The sequence below is a fragment of the Scatophagus argus genome, chromosome 10 (genome assembly GCF_020382885.2).
Source record: "Scatophagus argus isolate fScaArg1 chromosome 10, fScaArg1.pri, whole genome shotgun sequence".
Taxonomy (NCBI): Eukaryota; Metazoa; Chordata; class Actinopteri; family Scatophagidae; genus Scatophagus; species Scatophagus argus.
Window position 1 is genome coordinate 4,930,773 of NC_058502.1, and position 23,602 is coordinate 4,954,374.

Consider the following 23,602-nt stretch of genomic DNA (forward strand, 5'->3'; position numbering starts at 1 on the left):
TTGTCTGAATGTTATCATGATGACAAATCTGTGCCTATCATTTCTAACTAATGAATAACAACTGATTCCCTGTTATTAAATAACCATAAGATCTAAAAATTCTTTGGTCAAACCAAACCCTACATTTCCATTTCCATACATTCATTGCTTTCTGCTGCGTTTTCTACAGTGGCAACAATATGCCATTGCCAAGCTACTGTTGACTTGATTGTTGTTTAAAGGATCACTAACTTTAATGAGCTGAACACAGAACACAGTCTATACCATAAAGCTGTCTGTTTTATTCGGCAGCATACACACTGAAGGAAAGACATGGGAGGAGTAAAACAACTGGTAATATAACCTGAAGCAAGAAATTTAAAATGTCAAGGTACAATTCCTGAAGGAGATCATTAATGAACACAAATGCCATTCCTACACTGAAGGGCTTTAAGTATTTGACGAACATTAAAGCTCTCTGAAGCTCAGCGCCAAATAGGGACCGAGAGGAAGCGGGCACAATGTCCAGCAGTAGGATATTTAAGACAATAAAAAGAGCAGCAGTAGGTGGATGAACATACATTATGTGTCCACGAACATACAGTGAATGAGCTCACAAATACACACACTCACCTGGTACAGAGGTTCCCAACGCAACAAATACCACTGCTGTGACTGAGTCTTTCAGGCCGACTGTGCAGCCAAAATGAGAGGCCAAGTCCCCTGTAATAACATGAAAGGAACATCATCATCATCATCACCACCATTACACTTAACACTACTTCCATTAAAGCCTACACTGTAAAAAAGCCTGTCTAAAATGATAAATGATTCTTTTATCCCGATATCAGTCAAATCTTACCTAATGAAGACAAAAATAAACATATCTGAACATCTTTTCTGTCACTAACACAAATATATGATTTTTCTGTTGTGGATTTTGAGTCCAGATTTCCTTAAAAATTGGGTTTTAATTAATTTGAATTTGCTTAAACAGATTAATGTTAGAACTGGGCTTGTCGGCTGTCCTCACCAATGACGGCTGTGAGCAGTCCAATCATACAGATGGAGACGACAAAGCAGGCCCAGCCGTTCCAGTACTCCGTGGGCGGGACAAAGGCGAACAGGACCTTCCAGAAGACGGTGAGGAAGTGCATGACGTAGTCGAAACACGACGGCAGCTTCTCCTCCCCGCACTCCTCATCATCATCATCCTCACCTGGCGAGAGGGAGAAAGACGGGTTAAAGAAATGAGCAGCTGAGTGATGGTCTGGGGTTTGATGGGTCTGATTCCCGCAAAGTTCTCAAGTTCTGAAGGTCTGGTAGCCTAATAAGGAAAAACAAAGCTGGAGAAATGAAAACAAAACGACAAGTTTTTGCAAACTGTTACATGCTAGCAACACAGACACCACAGGCTCCCCACAAGAATCGTGATTGTATGAGGTTAAAGTTACATAACTTGATCAATTATTAATGGAAACATAAACCAGACTTTCATATTAAAAGCTGATGTAAGACATATTTTGTCTTTATTGTTAATCTGACAACTAAACTCAGCCGTGCTGGAAAAAAAAAAAAAAAAAAAAACAGCTGACATTTTGTGTCCATGACCCGAGACACCTGAAGTGCAAAGGATTAAAGGACTTTCACTCTGGCGAACATAAAGATTATAAGCTTTATTCTTCAATGGCTGACATGTAGAGCGTTAAGTCTATTATCCATCATGAAAGTGATAAAGACAATACAGACTGGATTTCACAGACATACCTTCTGACCTACTGACATGTAGGTGGGCATGTGTATGTGTGAGATGTCAGTATCAAAGTCTTATCATTGTCTGGACATGGACAGCAGCCAACCACATGCTGATAAGCTGTTTTGTCTGTGTGTGTGTTGATGCTTGTAGGTCTGCTGAATAGGTAAAACATGAAAATTAAATCACTTTCTTATGATGAAAGGCATCCCGCCATACCTCACTCACACACACACACACACACACACACACACACACACACCACTGGCTGTCTGCACACTCCTCTGTGTATTTTGCTGTTGTTCTGCTCCATTTATAAATGAGTCAAACGAATGAATAAATGAGATGACCTAATGTTTCCATGAAACACGCTGACTGAGTTAATCTCACTGAAAGCCATGATCTCTTATTGATTTCAGACGCGTCATTCACTTACTGCATACTATTAACCTTTGAAGAACTACTGACATATCTCATGCATAGAAAGTGGTGAAAAAACACTTTTGAGTGTCTAATGACAAGAGTTTCTTGTTTCTTGTTACAGATCTTCCAGTGTTAGCTCGGGAGGTCTTTCTTTGGGTTTAGGGTTAGGGGGTGAAAAATCCAAACAATTATATCTAACTATCTCTACCAGTTCAGATTTATGCAGCAGTTGTAATTGATATGATATGCAGGTTTGATAGAGAATTTAGTTTCAAAATTTTATTTCAGAAAGAAAAATGTGGAAACTGCCACATGCACGCTTCTATTTCTGTGATGGATATATTACTTGCTTTTGAAATATGCCATTGGGGACTGAATGCATGAATACATCAGCCTTGCAAAACTGTCACTACAGATAAGAAAGCATCAAATCCTCTGCAAAAATGCCAACTCATAGCCACGATGACCTCAAAACAAGATCTGCATTTTCCACAGATTTAGTGCAGCTGTTGACACTTTGAGTCCTGACCTTCTGTTGCAAGTATAATTTTATAAGCCAGCCTGATATTTAAGTCATTTAACACAAGTCACAAACCAGATCCAGGCTGTGTTGCACAACTGCTTTACGTTAGCATGGGTTAACACAGCGTTTAATACACTCTGATAGGGCCAATAGTTCCCTCAGGGGTCACATACCTTGTTTAAAGTAATTAAAAATAAATGCTTCCTTTTCAGGGTGAGCACTTAGAACAAATCAAATCATCTGCCATAAATGAACAGTAGAAGGTCAGTGCTGAGAGCATCATCCACTATGTCTGGAACACACACACACACACAGAGTAATAAATTATAAAACAAGACTCTACCTGAGTTATGTTACCTTTTACTTTCAGCAGCTCTCCTTCCCTCCCACACAGTCTGTTATGGCTGAATGGAGCCATTTCTCTCTCTTTCTGCTGATGTTTATAGGTGCTCTGCAATCACAGTCATGGTCTCTTTCTTCAGTCTCTTTCTCATAATATTCTGTTCCTGTATGTGTGGGCATTAATTATGTGGCTGCCATTGCAGCACCCACGAGGAAATAACAATGTGGGGTGACCACATTAGGAGAATAAGAACTTTGTCTAGCGATCACAAATAGAGGACAGGAGGAGATGTCAAAGCAGTGGACTCAAACTTCAACTAAAACACTTTGTGAAATGACCGTTTGACATTTAGCTGTAGCTAATCGTTCACTTTCAAAATCGAGGAACTGTCTTTACCAAGAATAGGAGGCATTACATTTAAGTTCTGCTCACTATTTGCAAGGAGGTGGCTGATGTAGGTGGTCTTGCAAAATGCCAAAGGTTGACACCAGAGAGGGTCTGCATCCATAGTCCAATGTTTTAGACAGCAAAAACCCTTGGTTAAGTTCAGTGATGTGGACAAGTCCCAGGTGTGATGCTCTAAAAGACCTGAGCCCAATCATATTTAACACTGAAATACAAAATAAAAACAACTGACACATGCATGTCATGGTCTGGAAGTTGTCACTGTCTAATGTCATAGCTGCAAATTTCCCTGATTTTATCAACATATGCCATGAAAGCATATAGACTGTGTCTGTTGAGACAAACCTATGAACTGAGCACAGTGCGTCTCTCTCTCTCTCTCTCTCTCATTAAAAGTCATTCTTGATCACCCAGCAGTGGGTCTCTCTCTTTTTCTCCCTGCAGTCAGCCTAAACAAAACATAATCCTGCCAGATCATCCAAGCAAGATGGTAAACTTTATTTATGTAAACATAATCGACATGTCAGTGTTTTAAATAAATGAACATACTCGTCCACACACTCAACAAGTGTCAGAATCACCTTCAACACAACGACATCAGTTACTTCTCTGTTAGTGAGACGACCAGCCAGAAATCGTCATAGGAAGGCAAACAGGATTACCTTCTGTAATTAAAAAGCCCAGCCAGAGTAAATTCTGCCTATCCAAAATTTAAATACTGGCATTATGTCTGACGTGCCCTAAGCCCATACTTCACGACACTGTTGACTTAATGTTTAGCCAAGACTGCGGCCTTTCGTTAACCTTAACTAGCCTGTGCGTTGAGAGCCTGAACAGAACCATAAAAAGCTTTGTTGAACCAGTATATACATATACAATACATCCCCTCCACTGACAACCAGATCTGAGTTAATTCATACGATTTTAACAAAATCTAACAAGAGAATTGGTAGAAGCTGTAGTGATCCAAGTGTCTCCAATAAAATATATGAATACAGCATCTGACCACGTGTGCTTTAGTGATCATTAAGTAGAGATGTAATGATCTCCATGTAGTTTATAGGCTTTATATGCATATATATTCACAAAACATAAATGGCTCTGTCACATAATCTTTCTCCAGTGTGGATTATATGTCTCATCTCTCTATGTCTGACTTTATTTCTCTCTATGCCTCACTTGAACTCTCTATTCTCTCCTCGTCTATCCATTTCCACAGTCGGTTAGACGTTATACCGATCGTGTGGTTCCTCATTGGTTATGCTGTCTTTTTTACTCCCTCTCCACTCTTTTTATCCTTGCTCACATTTTGCTGATGTAGACTTTATATAATTGAATATTCTCTGTCACTCTTTCGCTTCATCCCTCTAAATCTCCTTCATCGCTCGACAACCTTCTGTCACTCTCTAAATGCCACTGATGGTTTCCCCTTACTCCATTGTGTGTGTGTGTGTGTGTGTGTGTGTACGTGTATGTGTGTGTGTGTGTGTGTGTGTTTGTGTGAGATCAGTGATTTTTGTTACTAATTTGAAGGCCAGTCACAAAAAAGGAAGAAATATTATCACAGCATCAATAGATCAAACCAAGTAACATCTCTAGGAGTTGCTCATTGGTTAGCATCTCAATAATGCTACTAATCTAATAGCTGCCCACAGAAACACTAGCATGTTCATGTACTTGACATCAAGAAATAATCTGATGCACACACATATCAATGTCTCTTTTGCCTGCCGGAGGAGTTGGATGTGAGCGCCGCTCACTGAGCATGCCCAAGTGAAGCGTTCTCATAGGCAAGAGCAGATGTGGACTGCATGACGTCTCTGCAAGCTGCTAGCCAAGCAAAGTGTGTGTACATGTGTGTGTCTGGGCACGTAAAGTAACATGGGCCAAGCTCAGGGGATTTAGAGGAGCCATTCACACCGCGCATGTGCGTGCACACACACACACACACACACTGCTGTTGCAAAAATAAGAACAAGATATAAAGTAAGACAAGAACATTACACACTTAGTGCACTGTGGGAAATATCTCACACATCATTCATCCATGCTACTTCAAATGTAGGCACAGTTTGTGCCTCTCAGTGTTTTTCTGACAGCAATCACTACATTTGACTCAAAAAAATAAGACACTCCAGTTGTCAAAACTAAAAAGAAGTCACATTTTGAGAATCCAGCTCAGCTTTAAACAAACCTCACTGCATTTATAAAGACATGTCCATGATCTTCAGAGCCTCTTCTGTCCTGTTGGTATTATCCTGTACGGTGGATCTGAATTTTAACCAAGAAGTGATTTATCAAGATGTGCCTGGACTCCTTGACCAGAAAAAAACAGGCACAGCCTTGCCTGTAGAATGATGACAGCTGTGTGACAGTGTGTGCGTGGATGTTTGTCATAACTCATGATGACATATATTCTTGTCCCACTGGTCCCATCATCCTGTCTGTCTCTATAACCAACCACTCTGAAACAGTGTAATCGTTTAGTCCAGCATGGACCGAAACTTAACATCCCCAAAAACACCTTTGAATTTGTTTTATCTGTGCTTTGGCAACCTTTTACATGAGCAGCTGTCACATACGGTCCATCAGTGAGTGAGCCAGTCAGCCTGTCTTTTGACAAGCCAATCATTCAGTCAGTCAACAATTCAATTAAATAATCAGTCACTGAGTGAGTCAACCATTCATTGTCATTTGCCGTCTAAAGGATGAAAATTACAGTTTGTGCACAGAGGGAACAGAAAGGTGGTGACGTGAGATGCACAGCAGTCAGGGTAACTGATGAAGTATATTTTTTTCACATTTAGCACAACAGTTGCACTGTGAAAAACAGTCATATTTGGCCATAAAGACGTAGTTGATCTCTAATGCATATCAAAGGCACAAAAGCCCATTCCAGAAGTTCTAAGATGCTTTGGCAGAAGTTTGGACAGAAAAATGAAGACTAATGCCGATGTCCCTTCTTTTGCATGCTGCCCAGCTTACGTTGCACCAGGCCCAGGAAGGTATGTCCACAGGACGACAGCTCTGAAGTAGTTCCTTTGAGGTGTACCTGATTGGCCCCGTGGGTCAAGGCCCAATCCTCAGATGCTCACGGGTGAGCCTTCCTTCCTGGTCTGGCTCCAGCAGGGGGCTGAGATAGAGTGAGCAGCTCAGACATCCACAGAGAGCTCAGAGTAGAGCTGCTTCTTCTCTTTGAAAGAAACAAGCTTAGGTGGTTTAGGCCTCTGATACCTCAGAATATCTCCTGGGTGCCTTCTTTTGGAAATTTTCCAGACACAATCAATTGATAGTAGACCCTGAGGTAGACCTACAACTCACTGGAGAAATGATAAATATATATCATCTGACTTGGGAACACGCCTGGATGCCACAGTTCCAGAAAATGAATGGCACCCCATTTATTCTTTAGAGAAATAGAATACTGTATCTCTTATGTATATTCAGGTAATATTTATGACATGAAATTCTCCAGTGAACACATTTATGCTTAATAAGCCCTTTCATTGTATTTTACCTCTTTCGATGTTTTTCTTTGATTTCATACTACCTCCGTAAACGTCCCTTGGACACAAAAATACATCTGTCCATAAATAACATACACACAGACGAGCAGGTGATGGACAACATGGCACTGACTTAGTAATTAGAGTTCAGTGAAGTGTGTAGTGATTGCACATCAGTCTCCTTCTCTTTCCTTCACTTTTCTCCCTCACTCTCTGTCCTAATCCCCCTCTCTCCCCCGATTTTCTTTTTCATTGATTTTTTTTCCATCTTGTTGTCCCTTTGTTTGTCTCTGTACTTATTTCCTTTTCTTTTGTCTTGTTGTTGTTGACCGTGTTTTGTGCATCTCAATTTTCAAACTTGTACCAAGACATTATATTCATGTCAATTATGGGTGCCGGGTTGCTGTTTAACACCTGCATCCAACATGGCTCATATGACTGTCGTGTGGTTTGGCACCGCCATTGGCCACCATTGGTCGTCTTTGGTCAGTGTTTGGTTAGGTTTCTGCATCTTAAACTGCTCAGTTAAGATTAAGGAAAGGTTGTTTTTTAAAGGAAAAGAAAATGACAGTTGGTGGAAGAAAGGTTGTGATCAACTGTCTTCTGTGTCAAAGTCACATGCAAACAGTTGTTCTCTCAACTGTTTGCCCTGGTTTCCCACACTAGGCTACAAAATATCAGCCTGTTGAAAGACCAACTTGATCGTGTTTTAAGAATATTAATGGAAGGCAACTGATACGGCCTCTGTGGCAACTCCTGACATGTCGACGAAACGACTTGCATGTGGGTGTTTTTGTTTGCCTTACCTCGCCTGGTTTGATGTGCCTTTTTTGACGCGTACCCATGGCAGCACAGATCATTCTGCACTACAACAAACATGACAATGCGAAAATAGGTAAGATTTTAAGTTTTGCTTAATTTCCTGTATTCATGTATCCTCTGGTTAGAAGCATAGCATTAAATTAATCACTAATGGACAACAGTTGTTATTCACAAGACCCGCCTGATTTTGGCTCAGATTGGCTCAGATTATATGTGCCCAGCTGCTCACTGGCAAGCGCACACATAATATCTCCATGTCTCTCTGTGTTAGCTTATCTGGGAAAAATTCTCCATTAGCCACATAACAAACAGAAAAAGACACACAAGGGAAAACAGGTCAGTGTACATACACACAGTGCCAGCACACTGACATTTCAGAGGGCTTTAATGGCTGGCTAAATGCAGGTTTCTCGCTTTGAGATGAATGTCACGGTCTTTGCAGCATTTTGATGTGCATGCGAGTGTACATACAGTATGTGCATGCCAGTGGGAGAGCCAAAGTGCTGTTATGAAGTTGTGACCTGGAGGTTAAATCTTGGCAGATTTTAAATGTCATTTCAGGCCTGCCATCTTAGCAGAAAAGCTGTTCCAAATCTGCAATCTTCTCCTAATTGAACCGATTAACTGATAAGCAACAACAGATCCTTCACCATCATCGAGGCCAAAATAATTTCTGGAACGCCTCTGAACACTGAGATCTTGAACTGACACTTCAGATGAAGGGTAAGGATTATAGAGACATTGAGATATTCTCAATGTCTTAAGTTAACATGACAGAATATTTGAGGCTCCTTTAAAGTGATTTTAATCTTGTTTTCAATCTAATATGTTTAAGAGAACCAGTTAGGCTGGAGATAAGAACCAGTTAGGCAGGATGATAGAAGGAGGGAGAATAAGAATGAGGGGCAGAATGAGAGTGAGGGAGAGATAAGATAAGACAAAGCTAGCTTATCAGTATGTATTAAACTCACCACCGTATCGGCGACAGACGCTCTGGACTTGTTCAAACCCTCGAACCAGCAGGGTGTATCTGAAGGGATGAACTGCCAAGTTACAGCATGTCTCCATTTGGGCTTATTTTCAAAGTGTCTGTGAGTGGCTACATGTGTGCTCAGTTTGTACAAAGTGTGCCATTCAAACTCACACTGTGTGTCAACAACAACAGCACAAGATGTCCTTGAACATATCTGAGATTATGAATAACTGGGGTCATTTTAGCTATTTTTTCCTCTGTGTTGCTGCAAAGGTTTAAGTTCATTCATTCATTTTCTATGTCACTTATCCGTCAGGGTCACGGGGGGGGGGGGCAAATCCCGGGGTTCACCCTGGACTGGTCGCCAGTCAGTCACAGGGCTGACACACAAAGACAGACAACCACACACTCTCACGCCTCGGGGCAATGTAGAGTAGCCAATTAACCTAATGTACATGTTTTTTGGATCGTGGGAGGAAGCCGGAGTACCCTGAGCAAACCCACGCAGGCACAGGGAGAACATGCAAACTCCACACAGAAGGACCCAGACCGGGATTCGAACCTGGAACCCTCTTGCTATGAGGCAACAGTGCTAACCACTGCACAACCAGGTTGCCCAAAACTTTAAGTTATCCCTTATTTTTTTATTATTATTTATTATATTTAATAACTTTTCAAACTCTTTTTCTTATTTACATCCTCCCCAGTTTTCTTTTCTTCTTTTTCCCCTTTTTCCTTCAGCAAGTTAAGGTACAAGTTTCTTAAAAGATTTTTTTATTTTTTTTAACCACACCAGAAATTTAACCAGATCCTCTGGACTTGTCTTAGTTCCACCATAACCTTTCTCCTCTACCTTCAGCCTTCTTCCTCTCTTGTTTTCAGTACACATCCATCCATCTAGAGTAGACCCTGGCCCTTATGTCACACAGCCAGGCCCCTTCACTTCCCTCTCATACCTCCATCATGGGCTCTACGCATTTGTATTCCACAGGAGAGGTAATTCACCTCTGACCTTCATCCTCAGGTTTGGTAATGAAGTGGAGGAGGCACTGAGGCAGTGTGGGGGAAAATGGAAAGAGAGCAGTGAATAGGGCAAAGTGAAGGAAAGAGAAGGAAGCGAAAATGAAGGTAATAATGTTGGAACTACAGTGAAGAACAAACCCACCTACAGTCACTGAATGCTTCTTTATGAGTCGTGGTGAGTTACTGTACTGTGCAATGAATAAGAGTCCTTATTCACAGTCCTTATTTAAGCTCAGCACAGCTGGACTGTCACCTCAGCTGCTCTTTGCTGTTTGTATCAGTAAAAAAACATGAAGAAACATCTCAATATAACATCTCATCTTCAGCTTCCATCCAACCGTCTACCTAATTTTTTTTTACTGAGAAAGATGTATTTTTCTGAGCCAGATAAACCCTTACAATCATGCTGGATGTGAACGAGTCTTTGTGGTAAAACACGGTACCACAGTGCTGTCCTGCACAGAACTTTGCACTACTCTTTCCATTTGCACCCTACTGCTGTATATGTTGCTGTCATCTCTGTTCATTGTTTATATTTTTTATTCTGGCTGTTTTTATATTTATAATGCTGTTTCTATATTTATAGTTCTTATATTTACATGTATTTTACGTATTTTTTGTAGGTTATTGGGCTTATACCGGGACCAGGGAAACTAATTTCGTTGCACCTCATATTTTTAACATGTGTGAAATGACAATAAAGCTCCTTGAATGCTTGAAACCTTGAATCCTTGAAATCGGAGCTGGTAGTTATGTTTACAGACATAATTGATTTCAGAGTGATTCCAGCTGCCTGTAAACAAACTTCTATATACTTGTTGTCGTTAACTCCAAATTACGCATTAAATATTTGCTATATGTACTTTTAGAGCAGGCTGCAGTTTTACAGTATGCAAGAAAATGAATGTATGTAACTGCATAAACACTTTATTTTCTTCCACTTTCAGTATTCACCTGGTTTTTTATTAATTTTATGATTTCTTTTATCTGGCTGTGTTCTCTCCTTTCTCTTTCCTCTCCTTCTTTCCATTCTCAGTGGAGAAAGACAGCAGAAAAATGTGTGATCTATCTACCCAAATCGATTGTTTCGCCACTGGATATCTGTCTACCCAATCAGCTGTCAGTTTGATCTGCAAGCATCCAATCGGCTCTCAGACACTTTGAACTCCCCAAATCCAATCAGTTTCAAGTTTAAAGGCCCTGAATAAACCAATCGCCCTGTAGTTAGATCTAGTTTGCATCTGATTTGGCTTGTCAACTTGTGTGTGTGTGTGTGTGTGTGTGTGTGTGTGTGTGTGTGTGGGTACATGTTTTTCTTGCCTTGTGGGGACAAAAACCTGTTTATACTTGGGGGGCTGTATGTATGTGTGTCCTTAGTAGAAATTACACTCACACATAAGATCCAGTTCGAGGCACACACACACACACACACACACACACACACAAAAACACACAGCACTCTGTCAGCCTAGACAAGCTAATCCCAGATAAGAGAGTGAAGACAGGCTTTTTCATTAATGGCATCAGCTCGCCAACAAAGGCTGGCTGACAGGTTGGCTAACTAAAGCACAAACAAACACACACACACACACACACACACACACACACACACATAGAGGATGAAGTTATTTGAAGACACAAAAGCGATTGAGCTGGCTATTGACGAACAATGCTCTAATAAAAACCCAGCTTCAAAGACAGTAGCTGCAGCAAATTGGGTGATTTCTTTGTCCAGCTATGCATTCACAAGAATAATAATCTATTTTCACGTACATTAAAATAAATAAATCAGTAAATGTTTTGCTTCATTTTAACAGTTCAATCTGGAGATGGATAAGATTAGACACCTTAATATTTGCTTGGTAAATATAAGGCTACAGCAGCTGACAGTTACAGCTCGTCTTATATAACCGGAAACAAAAGGAAGGACGCAGCATTTCTGACTCTGTTCATGGTAACGAAATCCACCTTCCAGTAGCCTGAAAAGCGCACTAATTAACATCTCGTTTGCTGAATTGATGCAGACTTACGTGTTGCAGTAGGTTCTTGATTCTTACTTGATTGGTACAGGTAACTTCCTGAAGTATCTGCTGATTGCCTGGCAACCTCAAGCTGGCGATCAGACTCCAGGAAATTACTGTTCTGAGCCAGGACAGAGTCAGGCTAGCTGTTTCCAGTCTTTGTACTAAGCAGAACTGACTGGCTGCTGACTGAAGCCTCATTATCATACAGATATGATAATAAAGTAAAAACGTCCTCATCTAACTTTAAACAGGAAAGTGAATATGTATATTTTCCCAAAGGAGGAAAAAAATAATCCTTAAAGCCATTAAGTCAAGCCAGGTTACAAAAGCTTTAGATTTTCTGTATTGAATTCTTTGCACATAAAATCAGAAACTATCACTCCTTGTTGTTGGACTCAGAAAAACACAGCGGCAGAAATCCAACAGCAGTGAGGACTTTCTGCTTTCTCCGTTTCCTCTCTCTTTTTCCATTAATGAGCTGCAGTAATGTTATCGTGCCTCCAGAGGGCAAATTGCCACTGCTAACCAATGAACTGTGAAGATTCTGCAGTGAAACAGGAAAAAATGCTGCCTCTTTTCTTTCATCAATTTTCTCTCTCTTTATCCACTTTTCTCTCTTGTTCCTTTTCTCCCTACCAGTCTGTCTTTAGATGACCTACATGTTTCATGAATTCCTTTTATCTATTGTTCCCTTTTTCCAATGCCAACTCCTGCTTTGTCTTCCTACATGCATTCATGCTTTTATTCCCTGAATTATATTTTCTCTTCATGCATGCATTCTTTTTCCTGATGCGTATGTTCCCAGGGATTTTTCACATTGCATGCATTCTCTCTCTCTCTCTCCCTCAATCTCTACATAATACATGATCACTCTCTCTCACACACCGGGTTCTCTTATCTCTCACATGTATGCTGTCTTTCTCCCTCTTCATGGGGCATTAACATCACCGTGGCTTACAGAAGATCTTGACAGAGACAAAACATCAAATGTGTTAAATATTCCCCCCTCTCTCTTGCCCTCTCTATTTTGCATGAACACACATACAGCCTTGCTGTGGAGGCTGAAACACACACTGTCACTCCCATAACTGCTTTCAACATAATCTCCCATCTGGTCAGTGTTTGTCATGTCCAAATTTTCAAACCAGGTCAGTCCACCTTCCAGTAACCATTAAGAAAAAAAGCACACACTTGACTCCGTGAGAGCACAAAATCACCCTGCTTCATTTCTCACACAGTCAGCTGTTATTTAAAGCAATTGGCATCAAAGTAGCAAACCACACATGCACACAGGACCACATCAAACTCAATAGTAAAACTGCAGCTGTTCATACTAAAGAGAATTTATATGTCACACATTAACACACACAAAAACATCTGCTTCTTCAAACCAACCTCAGCTGAGTCAAAATTCAGGAAAAGTAAAACATCTGAACCATTAAACTGAGGAGTTACAGACATCTCTCCGCTGAACTTACCTGCGCTCACAGTGATGGCTTCTATGAACTGATCTCTCCAGCTGTTGGTTCCTACCAGCAGAGCCAGGTTGGTCTTCTTTATCAGCTTGTCCACTGTGTTCTGCAAGGGGACAGATGAGGAATAACACTGGTTAGATGGCAGACACCAGGCTGTTCACCGAACGATGCCTTTTCATTTCATAAAATCACTCAGAGTTTAAGGAGACAAAAAGTGGTTAAAGACTTTACGGTGACAGAAGACTAAGAAAAAGACTGACGACAAAGGTCCACTCTGTGTGTGTCTGGGCCAAAAATGCGAAAGGAAATTATGTTATGATAAAGCAGTGTTTACCTTTCACATGATGAATATGTCAAGATAGACTCATCTGGGGATGAGATTTCAGGGTTAAGAACACAATCTTTAAAAAAACTAATAATTGTTTTTTTTTGTTACTTCTCTATGTAAGTCTATGCAGTTGAAAGGGACTCCACTTTTCCACGTCTTTCCGTGTTTTATTCCTAGTATTTATGCTTCTTTGTTGCTTTCTTCAAAAGGAAGACACTATACTGAGATAACAAACACTCATGCACTCTCTATCTCTGTCTCTCTCTCACCCACACACACACACACACACACACACACTAATTAGCGCAGCGGTGGGGATTGCTTTCTCCTTTTCTCTCCACTTCAGAGGGAAACTGGGATGCTAATTGTGTTGAATGAAGCTTAGGAGTGTAAATGGTGCCTCTCTGCTGCTGTGGACACACACACACACACACACAAACCAGCTTTACTCCGCTGATTGTATGTGGAGTGTTTATTTAGCCGTACCCAGCTAAGTTTTTGTAATCCCATCTTTGTGATTCGGTGAAAAGCTGTTATTTTTACTTTCTCGTTTCCTCCCTCATGTCATTACTGCAGCCTCAGCTGGACTGGTGTGAAATACATATGTGCTGATGCATGTGTGTGCACATGTCTCTGCAGAGGTGCACACATGTGAAACTCCACCAGCATGCTGTGCCTTAAGCTGAAGTGAGGACCCAACAAATGACCTGATGCTGACCCATAATTCATTGCACTATGATAAATCTCTCCCTCTCTCTCATCCATATCAGCTTTAGGGCTTTATTATTTACTTATTTTACTTCATTATTTACTAAAAAGAATTTCCCAAACATCATACTGATGAGGAATGAATGAAAAAGTTTTAATGCACAGTTAAGTTGGATTTATGTAAACAGCGTGTGATATGTGATGTTTTGTAGTACAAATATCTCTTTAAAGTCACGAGGAAAGCAGCTCCTTTCTTCTCTTTTTCATTTGTGGACTCGAGATCAGCTCCTCTCTGTGCGTGCCTCACTGCCTGCCAGAACATGAGCCTCTGGACTACGTGTGAACTCACACTGAACGTGAAGACAATTTCATACAGAGGACGGTAGATGTGAATTCGCCCTGAGCTCCAGGAACTGAGGTGAAGTTGCAGTGCTGTGCTCCTTTACAACTTTACTTCAAACAAGAAAACCAAAAAAAGAAGAAGAAAAGAAATGAATTCCTAGTGCCAAGATAAATCAGAAAACATTTATTCATGGACAGGATAAACTGGGACTACAAAAACATGTCCAGTAGCCAGTTTTGAGTGAATAACCCGTTTGTTGTGGATACTGTGGTTATCGTTTGAATGAAATTCACTTAGATTTCAAAGGAAACTTTCAGATGCCAAGTTAACTCTCTGGCGATGCGACTTTTCTTTTTTTCTCCTTGAATCTGTTATGTCAGACGCTCTCATGCTGGTGCACTTCACTGTCAGCCAACAGGCAGTACTTCAGATAACTATAGGATCCAGTTCCATACCCTCAAACACAAACACACACACACACACACAAACACACACACACACAACCTAATGTACAAAACTACTTGACAAAGTATAGCATCCTGTCAAGTGGCAACTATTACTGGGTGTTATTAACTGTCTGTCGAAAGCGTGTGTGTGTGTAGGTGGAATGGAAGCAAAGAACATGCATTAACACACACACACACACACACACACACACACAAGTATATTACACAATGTAACATGGACAGTAATTACATGTGTGGGATGCACACAACATGAACACACAATTATTTCCTATATACCTGAAAGGTTTGTGAATGGTTTGTTTGTGTGTGCATGTGTGTGTACTTGTGTCTTTTCTTCAGAAACATATAAATGCTGTAGTCACGACTGCAATGAAAAGCCTTTCTGCTTGCTGTTTCAGTGTTTGCATCCCCAGTACTGATTTATAGTGTCTGGATTACCACTGTGCCATCCCAGGGACATCACTACACTCACTACATCTTAGCCTCTCTCACCTTCAGCTTTGCATAAACTACAGGTTATGGACTTCATTTTAAAATAATGGACAGGGGAAATTATTTGTTATTATCTTAGTTTAATAGCACTGGCCATGAGACGCAGGTGGTTATCTCTTGATTAAGTTAGTGGAAAGACAAACGCCTACACTGAAATATTATGGTAATACAGCTAGTTTTTTATTGTCTCTTTCAGTGTTATGGAGAGCGAGAGGAAATTTACCAGATTCGCTACTAAGCAGACTGTTTTTGGAAATGCAAATGTCATGAAAAGTAGTGCAAACGTCAGGTATGCCTGCGCTTAGACAAATCACATTAAAACATGCTCCTGTCAGACTAAACAATCAAATCTTTAGCTTTCATTTATCTGCCCTCATACACACAAACACACTCTGCTTTACCTTAAACTCATATGATTCCTCAATGATGACCTCCAGCTTGACGTGGTCTCCAAGCATGGGACGGCCCATTTCAGCAATGCGTCGTTCCTCTTCATCTTTTCCCGCCAGCGGCTCTTCCTCCTCGTCCTCTTCCTTCTGCTGTTCCTCTGAAAACGGCAACAGAAAATCACCAACAGCAGCGTTAGAACATGACAGCAGCAGGCCTTGCAGACTTACTTTATTTCACCAGAGTAATCCTCTTCAACACTGTAAAACAAACAAAAACCTAACAAATCAGTTGGAAACAGAGAAAGCAGTGACGTTTCTGTAACCTTGTAGGTACTGGGGAAAAATATAGAGTCAGATCAGTCTCAATATTAATACACAGAGAAGGATTCGCAAATGGGGTTTATACATAAATTATTCTCTCCACATGGATAATTTTCAATGTACACAAATGTAGCTATCGTTCTACATAAATACTGACCATTTGTGAACTTCACAACATTTGTGTATGGGTTTTTCTTCAGACTTTTCAGATGTGGCATTTTTCTAGTCAACAGGGAATTATCTGCAGCCAATCAGATGGCTCCTTCTACTTCAACCAATCATGTGAGAGTAGATTAGAGGGCGTAATTCAATTTGTTGACATCAAACAAATTGAAACTATGAACAGGACAGAGGATGGAAGTGATGAAATGCCCAATATATCTCGTCATTTATTGGGCATTTCATCACTTCCCTCCTCACTTCCAGGAACTCTGTGTGATGTTCAAATAATAAGTGCTGTCTCTTCACGTTTCAACAAAGACCAACTCGTGACACCTGTGACATTTTTATTAAAAAACATGGACATTTACAGAAGCCGTTCTGTGAAAATAATTATCAGTGTGTATCAGTTGTCATTGACTCAGCAGTGCTGGAACTGTACAATTTAATGTTTAACAACGGCATCCCTCTGGTCACCGAAATTCTTTTAAACTCCGGAGTACAGGGCTGAAATAGACAAAGCCCACCCATTAAAACCCACCAAAATCAGACCACTAGCATCTGAGATACCTCAGCTGAGCTGTGATACAGGTTGCATTACTTCCTGCTTCAAAGACAGTGAATCTTTGAACTATAAACTTAATTAAACAATTCAAATCAGTAACCCATAATTCCCACCTCTAGCGTCCATCTTTGTGTTGAATGAATGACTAGATGTTTCTGTGCTTTCAGCTTAAATTTAAGTGACTTAGACTTTCAGTTCCTCCTCCATCTTATTATCCCTGTCTCTCAGTTTTCTTGTGCATGACCCTTTTCTTCTTTTTACCCTTTTCTTTATGGTGTCTGTCAGTAATTGAGATTCACTGTAGAGCCTGAATTCAGTACTGGGATCAAAGAAAGAGAGAGAGAGAGAGAGAGGGAGAGAGAGAGAGAGAGGGAGAGGGAGAGAGAGAGAGAGAGAGAGAGAGAGAGGGAGAGGGAGAGAGAGAGAGAGAGGGAGAGAGAGAGAGAGAGGGAGAGGGAGAGGGAGAGAGAGAGAGAGAGGGAGAGAGAGAGAGAGAGAGAGAGAGGCTATGATCAAATTTTCCGCAGGGGAACGGTTATACATGCTATTGCCTTCCATTATAGTGCAGTGCATTGTGGGTCTGCACCAACTCGTTGGTCATTTGTTACAGCATGAAGCTTATTGCTCATTCAAATGCATATGCATGCAAATTTCTGTCAGAAACACTTTCGTCAAACTTCATGACTCCATCATAAGAAAGAAGCACAGTTTGGTGTTGTGGCTTCCTGCCAGTCCAATGAGAACAGAAGGCAAGATGAGCAGCAACCGAACCAAACAGTCCAGCTGAAATTAAATTGCATCTTTATACGCTGTCACAACATACATATCTGATCTCTAAATCATAAGTTTTTTCATTTATTCTTCACACCCAAAAGGAAAAAAAATATATTTCATATTTTTGGCTTAATGCTTTCTGACATTAACCAATCAGAGAGCCACTGGTTCTCTGTCTATGTAGATGGAGAGCTGATGCATTTTGCCCATGTTTATATAGTTATACAGTACATGGTGTCACTAACGATGTAATGTTGTAATAGTGTGTTGTCCCTGTTTTATGTTTTATCCTGCTTTATGTACATATTACACACTGAAAATCTCTTTCAAACTAAATTTTCACTTAAACTGCATGGTGAGAATATCATCTCACATGCTCTTTGTGGTTCTCTTTAAGTTAACTTGAGTTCACAGTGCATTGAATTAACACACACATGCACAAGCTCACACTGTTACACACTATTTAATGATGATTTAATGAACTCAATTAACAGCCTACACAAAGCCTCATGTGGGATGAACAAGACCGGGCAGAATCCTCGTTAGCTCCCTCTGTGTGCGTGTGAAAGTGTGTGTGTGTGTGTGTGTGTGTGTGTATGGAAATGGACCTGACAGAGGTTGAATGTTGTAGGGTAAGATGCTGCTTCCTGTCAAAGCTGCTGTCCGTACCATTTATCATTTTGATTTTTCCTCTCCTCTGGTGTCCTTCTCTCTGCTACTTTGCAGCTAAATTCAATTAAATACAACTGAATGCGCTTTGCAGCCAGAGCACATACAGCTGAGACTGGGAAAGCAGCACTAAGGGATAATAAAATTTATTTCAAAATTGGACCCTCTCTTTTCTACTTTTACTTTACTGAGTGTGGAAATAGACAAACGTCATGATGAGGACATACTTTGTCCTTTGTCCATACTTCCTCCTCTCAATCTGAATTTTCCTCCTGACATACCGTCTGTCATCCCATCCTCTCCGTCTCTGCTCCTCAGTATTAAAGCCTCTAATTTGTATTCCTCTTTTCACTCTAATTCCTTCTTTCCCTCGTTCCTGATATAGTTTCAATTCAAATGAGCTTCAGCGAAAAGCCAGAGCAGACCAACAATGAGCATATTACTTATTCAGTTTGCAACCCTGACGACTGTCAAATTAAAACTGCCGCCTGTGCATTTTCACTGTGAAAAAATGAGCTCATGTGGGGAAAAGTGTAACATGTCTCCCCCATTAGTGACATTATTAGTGCCTTTGTTTCATTTAAGAAGACTTCTTAGAATCTAAGTTGCCTGTCACCACCACTGCCAGAAGAGGACGATTTTCGTTTGTTTGCAAGTCCATTCCTCCTCAATGAGCACCTTTGTTTTTTGGTTAGACGTCCTCATCCTGAAAAGCACAAATCTTTAAATCTCAAAATCATTAGTGATTGCTTTGTCACTCTACTGTTATTGACAGAAATAACGATTACAAGTTAGGACTTTGAAATTATCTGTGGTGGTTTCTCACTTCAAACAAGGTGAGGAAGTTCTGATACATGAGCTGTGATTCATCGTGGTTAAAATCCTCCACAAGGCTTCACCGGTAACAGGATGGACACGTGTTAAGTATCTCTCTAGCCGTGTGGTCTCGTCTCTGATCAAAAACTGAAACATGGGTCAATATGTGCTGACACAAAGTGTGTATAGTGGGCATGTGGGGCTTTCACACCTTGTCGTGCTTTGATAGAGCCCCTAGCTCCACAGAAGTGATGAAAGGCGACAGGGAGACGTAGAGAGGAGGGGAGAGGACGAGAGACTGGAGGAGGAAAAAAAGTCAAGAGAGGAGAGGATTTTTACACCCTGTCATGTCTGATGGGTTCGGGTTCCATCAGAGGAGGCGAAGAGAGACAAGAGAAGAGAAAGAGGGGAGAAGAGGTATCTTTGCAAACCGTCAGCATATAAAGACAAGAGGAGGAGCAGAGGGGAGAAACTTCTGCACCGTGTCAAGGAGGAAATGAGCAGATGGAAGGAGAAAGAAGACAGCGGGGAGACAGGAGAAGACACAGTCGTTGATGGGGTTTAACAGTACAGCTGGGGAGGAGGAGGAGGACAAGGAGGACAGGGAAGAAGGAACGGTTACACTGTCACATTTTCGGAGAGTCCCATAGGAGGAGACAGAATAGGAGCAGGAGGATATAACACGAGTGCAACTTTTAGAGAGGACAGGAGAGGACAAAAACAAAAGGAAAGGAATGAGTGGATGCAATAAGTAGGAAGAAGAGAAGGGGGTTAGGGGACAGTTGAGAGGGAAGATAGTAAATATATAATAAGAATGTAGAGAGGCAGGTGAGGAGGAGGAGAGTGGAAGAAGGGGAGCAAGAAAGGAATTAGGATAAAAAGGACAAGGAGGAAGATACGAATGCAGAAGTGATAGCTGAAGAAAGGCCAGAAGAAAGAGGAGTAGAAAGAAAACACACTCCTGATTATGTTTGCATACAAATAAATTGCAACAAATACTTATGAGAACCAGTTAATGTTATTTATCTACATAATGAGGAAGTATTATCTGATAAAGTGTCAACAAAATGTCAATACAGAACGTATTTATCAAACTTGTTTGCTTACAATATGAAGCATGTTTTTATGGTTATGTTTCGACTACTGCAACACTGAAGCATCATTTAAGTTATGGAAAGATTGTGGTCTTGGTTAAATACTGACAAAATGACCTGATTGGAACTGACTTGAACTAATGTATTTGGCAAAACAGATTAGCAGCACACAGTACAAACGTCATGTATGCATGACAGACAGGAGTGAGAGGAGGCAGAGGAGTGGAGTGATGAAGAGGATTGATGAGGTAGAAGAGATGGTTGAACAGGTGCAGGAGGAAGAAGACGGGATGCTTTAAAAGAGATGGATGAGCAGAAAGCTGAGTTAGAGGAATGGAAGATGATGATGACGATGATGATGATGATACGGAGGAAGAGCAACAGTCAATCTAATTGAGCTGATAAAGTCTACAGTCTAGTCAATATGCTCCTCTGGGCCATCAGCCAGTTGTTTATTTACATTATGTTTCTATTTGGATCATTGTAACAATGAATTAAACTGCAAAAATAAACAAAACAACAATTACATTAATTTCCAATAATCATAAATCATTGCTAATATAAATGTTATTCCTGTCTGCACATTGTAATAAACATGCAAATAAATTCATTTACATTGTTTGGTGATTTGTACTGATTAATGACAGCCTTAATGATACTATTTGTACACTCATTTAAATGCAATACTAATGTTGTTTACTGTTGTCAACATCGTAACAGAAGGTTCAACGAGTTTATTTACGAGTTTATTTATTATCATGATTTAGTTTTCATATATATTTTATTCTAATAATTAAAATAAATATAATGAGTCCTCTGTGAACACATGACTGACATGATAAACAGAGCATCACGTCTCCTGTTAATTTGCGCTGTCACAGTCTCAATGCCAATGTTACTATTGCATAACTAACACACACACACACACACAGACACACACACGTGAGAACACAAAAGGACATAAGGAAAAGGTTGGCTGGAGGAGAGGACACCGCTGCCAGACAAAATCTGAGACATAAATTTACATGCAGGCACATATGCATCACGGTGCACACGCTGCAATGTATGTCACGCCACGAGTGTGTGTCAGTGCACGTTTGATACTGTGTGTGTTTGTGTGTGTGACAACATGAGGTCATCAGCCTCTGCAGGGCGCGTGTGTTTTCAGCTGCTTTCCCTCTCAGCTCTGTTCTTTCCCCACGCTGCACTGTCTCCCAGCCGGATGACTGACGGAGGTTCACGGACTGCAGTGAACTCTCCTCTGCCTCCCGCTGCCCTGAGGCGCCTCTGGGCCAAATCAAAAACCTGCAATATTCACAGGGTCATCTGGAAACTTCTAAAGCCTCCAGTGAATTCATCTTCTATCTCCCGAATTAAAGAATACAGCATAAAATGTGACTGAGGGAGTCGGAGGCGCCTTATCTTACCAGAAAGACACAAAATCTAACACTGTTAGAAGACTTGATGTCTGTCTCAACCTGCAAATATGAAATCTACCATCACCTGCACAAAACAAACAAAAGCTGGATACAAGTTCACACCTGCTCTCTGGAGGTTGTTGAAAAGCGTTGTAGGACACGAGTAGCTCCAGAAATAGTGGAGGTTGAAATAGGTTAATGGAAAAATAAATCTCAAGCCTTTTCATCCTGTCCTGAACAAATGAGGACTTGTAACAGCTCTACAGCTACAGTTTATCAAGAATTATTTGTGTTGAAGTAGATTTGTGACAAAGTGGTAACATTTATTTTAAAAGGGTACAAAAATGCTTTCAACAGGGCCTACTTTCCCTGTTTCCAGTCAAAGCAACCAAGACAAATCACGCCTCAGAATTCCCATAGCTGATGCGAGTATCTGTTTTATGGCTAAGATGACAAACAGGCCAGACACATTTGGTACATTCATTGGAAACCGACTGAGTGTTTGGAGAGGCGCTGAACCTTCTATCTGCTTACTCTGTGACAGTCATTCTGCATGATGGCAATGGAAATTTTAAGCTGCGTGATATCACGTAAAGAGTGGCAGCTCTCGATTGTCCATTCAGCGCTGCCTACAGTGCCAGTAAAAGCTTTGTTACTCATTCACGGCTTTCTTGTTCTCACTAAAGTGAAACAGCAACAAGCGAAGTGACTGAGCGCCTTCTCCCTCGTCCCAGCTTATCATATCAGTAGAGCAAATATCCTAAAATGTTAAGTCTGGTGATTGTTTAGTCAGCACATTAATCTTGTCCACGTTTGTTGCCTACAGCAAGAAGAAGACATGAAAATGAAACAACCAAACAACCAAAAAGGGATAAAAAATCTGTCTTTCATCTCTTGCTCAGAGGCGCTTTACTGCAACATGAAATACTGCTTTTGATAGAAGATAAAACAGGGTCTCACTGTATTCCAGTAATAACATCCAACAGTTTTCTTACTCTGACACTCATAAATGTTAAAACTGTTATCTGGAATTTACATCTGAAGGCACAATTCACACATTAATCAACATTAGTGAGTCAAAGTGCCTCTTTTGGTCGGTTTTCAGCTGCGGTCTCTGGGGCTGCATGCTTAAAAGCCTGTTTGAAATATGTGGGCTTGAGCTAAAATGCATTGAGAAAATCAATTCTATGGTCCAGAGTCTCTCCACAGTGCACTTTGTGTGAGTTAATTTACTGAAATCACAGCTTACAAAACACTGATACAGAGCCAGGGATAGGAAAAAGGTGAAAAATCAAATCTTTGTCAGTGTGCTTTTTCAGAATCACATGTCTCTGCAATAAAATATACAAAATACTGAATATTTATTACGTCTCTGTTGTCTCCTGTGTAACATTCAGCAGTTTAAACTGTCCTTTGTCTGCTTTGACATGCTGTAGTTCATAATTTTATTAACTTCGTATGGTGTGCTTGTCACGACCCGTCGGCCATATTGGACAGCGACACACTGCAACAACATTACATCACGTTACATTCGGTAACGATTGCTTTGGATGATAATGTGTGGTTGCCTGTTGTGACATAGATAATATTTTCAGTTTTGCTGTTACTGTGTCCAAATATTTCCAAATATTCACTTTTCACATATGAAGTGTTTGACTACTGAGTCCATACTTTAAACATTAAGAGCTCACGCTTCTTGATTCTGAGTTCATAAAATACTGTTTCTATATACAGAAGGCCATAACTCATAAGTATGCATACACACAAACACAACATGCACAAATACACGCTTACAGAGACACACAGTCAT

At 40.6% G+C, this 23,602-nt stretch overlaps 1 protein-coding gene across 4 annotated transcripts in view; it reads right to left on the bottom strand.

Annotated features, from left to right (window-relative positions):
- The window catches only part of slc8a1b (solute carrier family 8 member 1b), a 124,346-nt gene that overhangs the window by 11,175 nt on the left and 89,569 nt on the right, over window positions 1-23,602 (bottom strand). For 2 of the 4 annotated variants that reach the window (XM_046401088.1, XM_046401089.1), the window contains exons 6-10: window positions 15,989-16,134; window positions 13,253-13,352; window positions 7,739-7,798; window positions 1,013-1,198; window positions 613-702 (exon numbers count right to left, since the gene is read on the bottom strand). In XM_046401088.1, coding sequence (XP_046257044.1) covers window positions 613-702; window positions 1,013-1,198; window positions 7,739-7,798; window positions 13,253-13,352; window positions 15,989-16,134 — 582 coding nt within the window. The remainder of the gene's footprint in view (window positions 1-612; window positions 703-1,012; window positions 1,199-7,738; window positions 7,799-13,252; window positions 13,353-15,988; window positions 16,135-23,602) is intronic. The other 2 variants (XM_046401091.1, XM_046401090.1) reach the window with 1 other exon arrangement.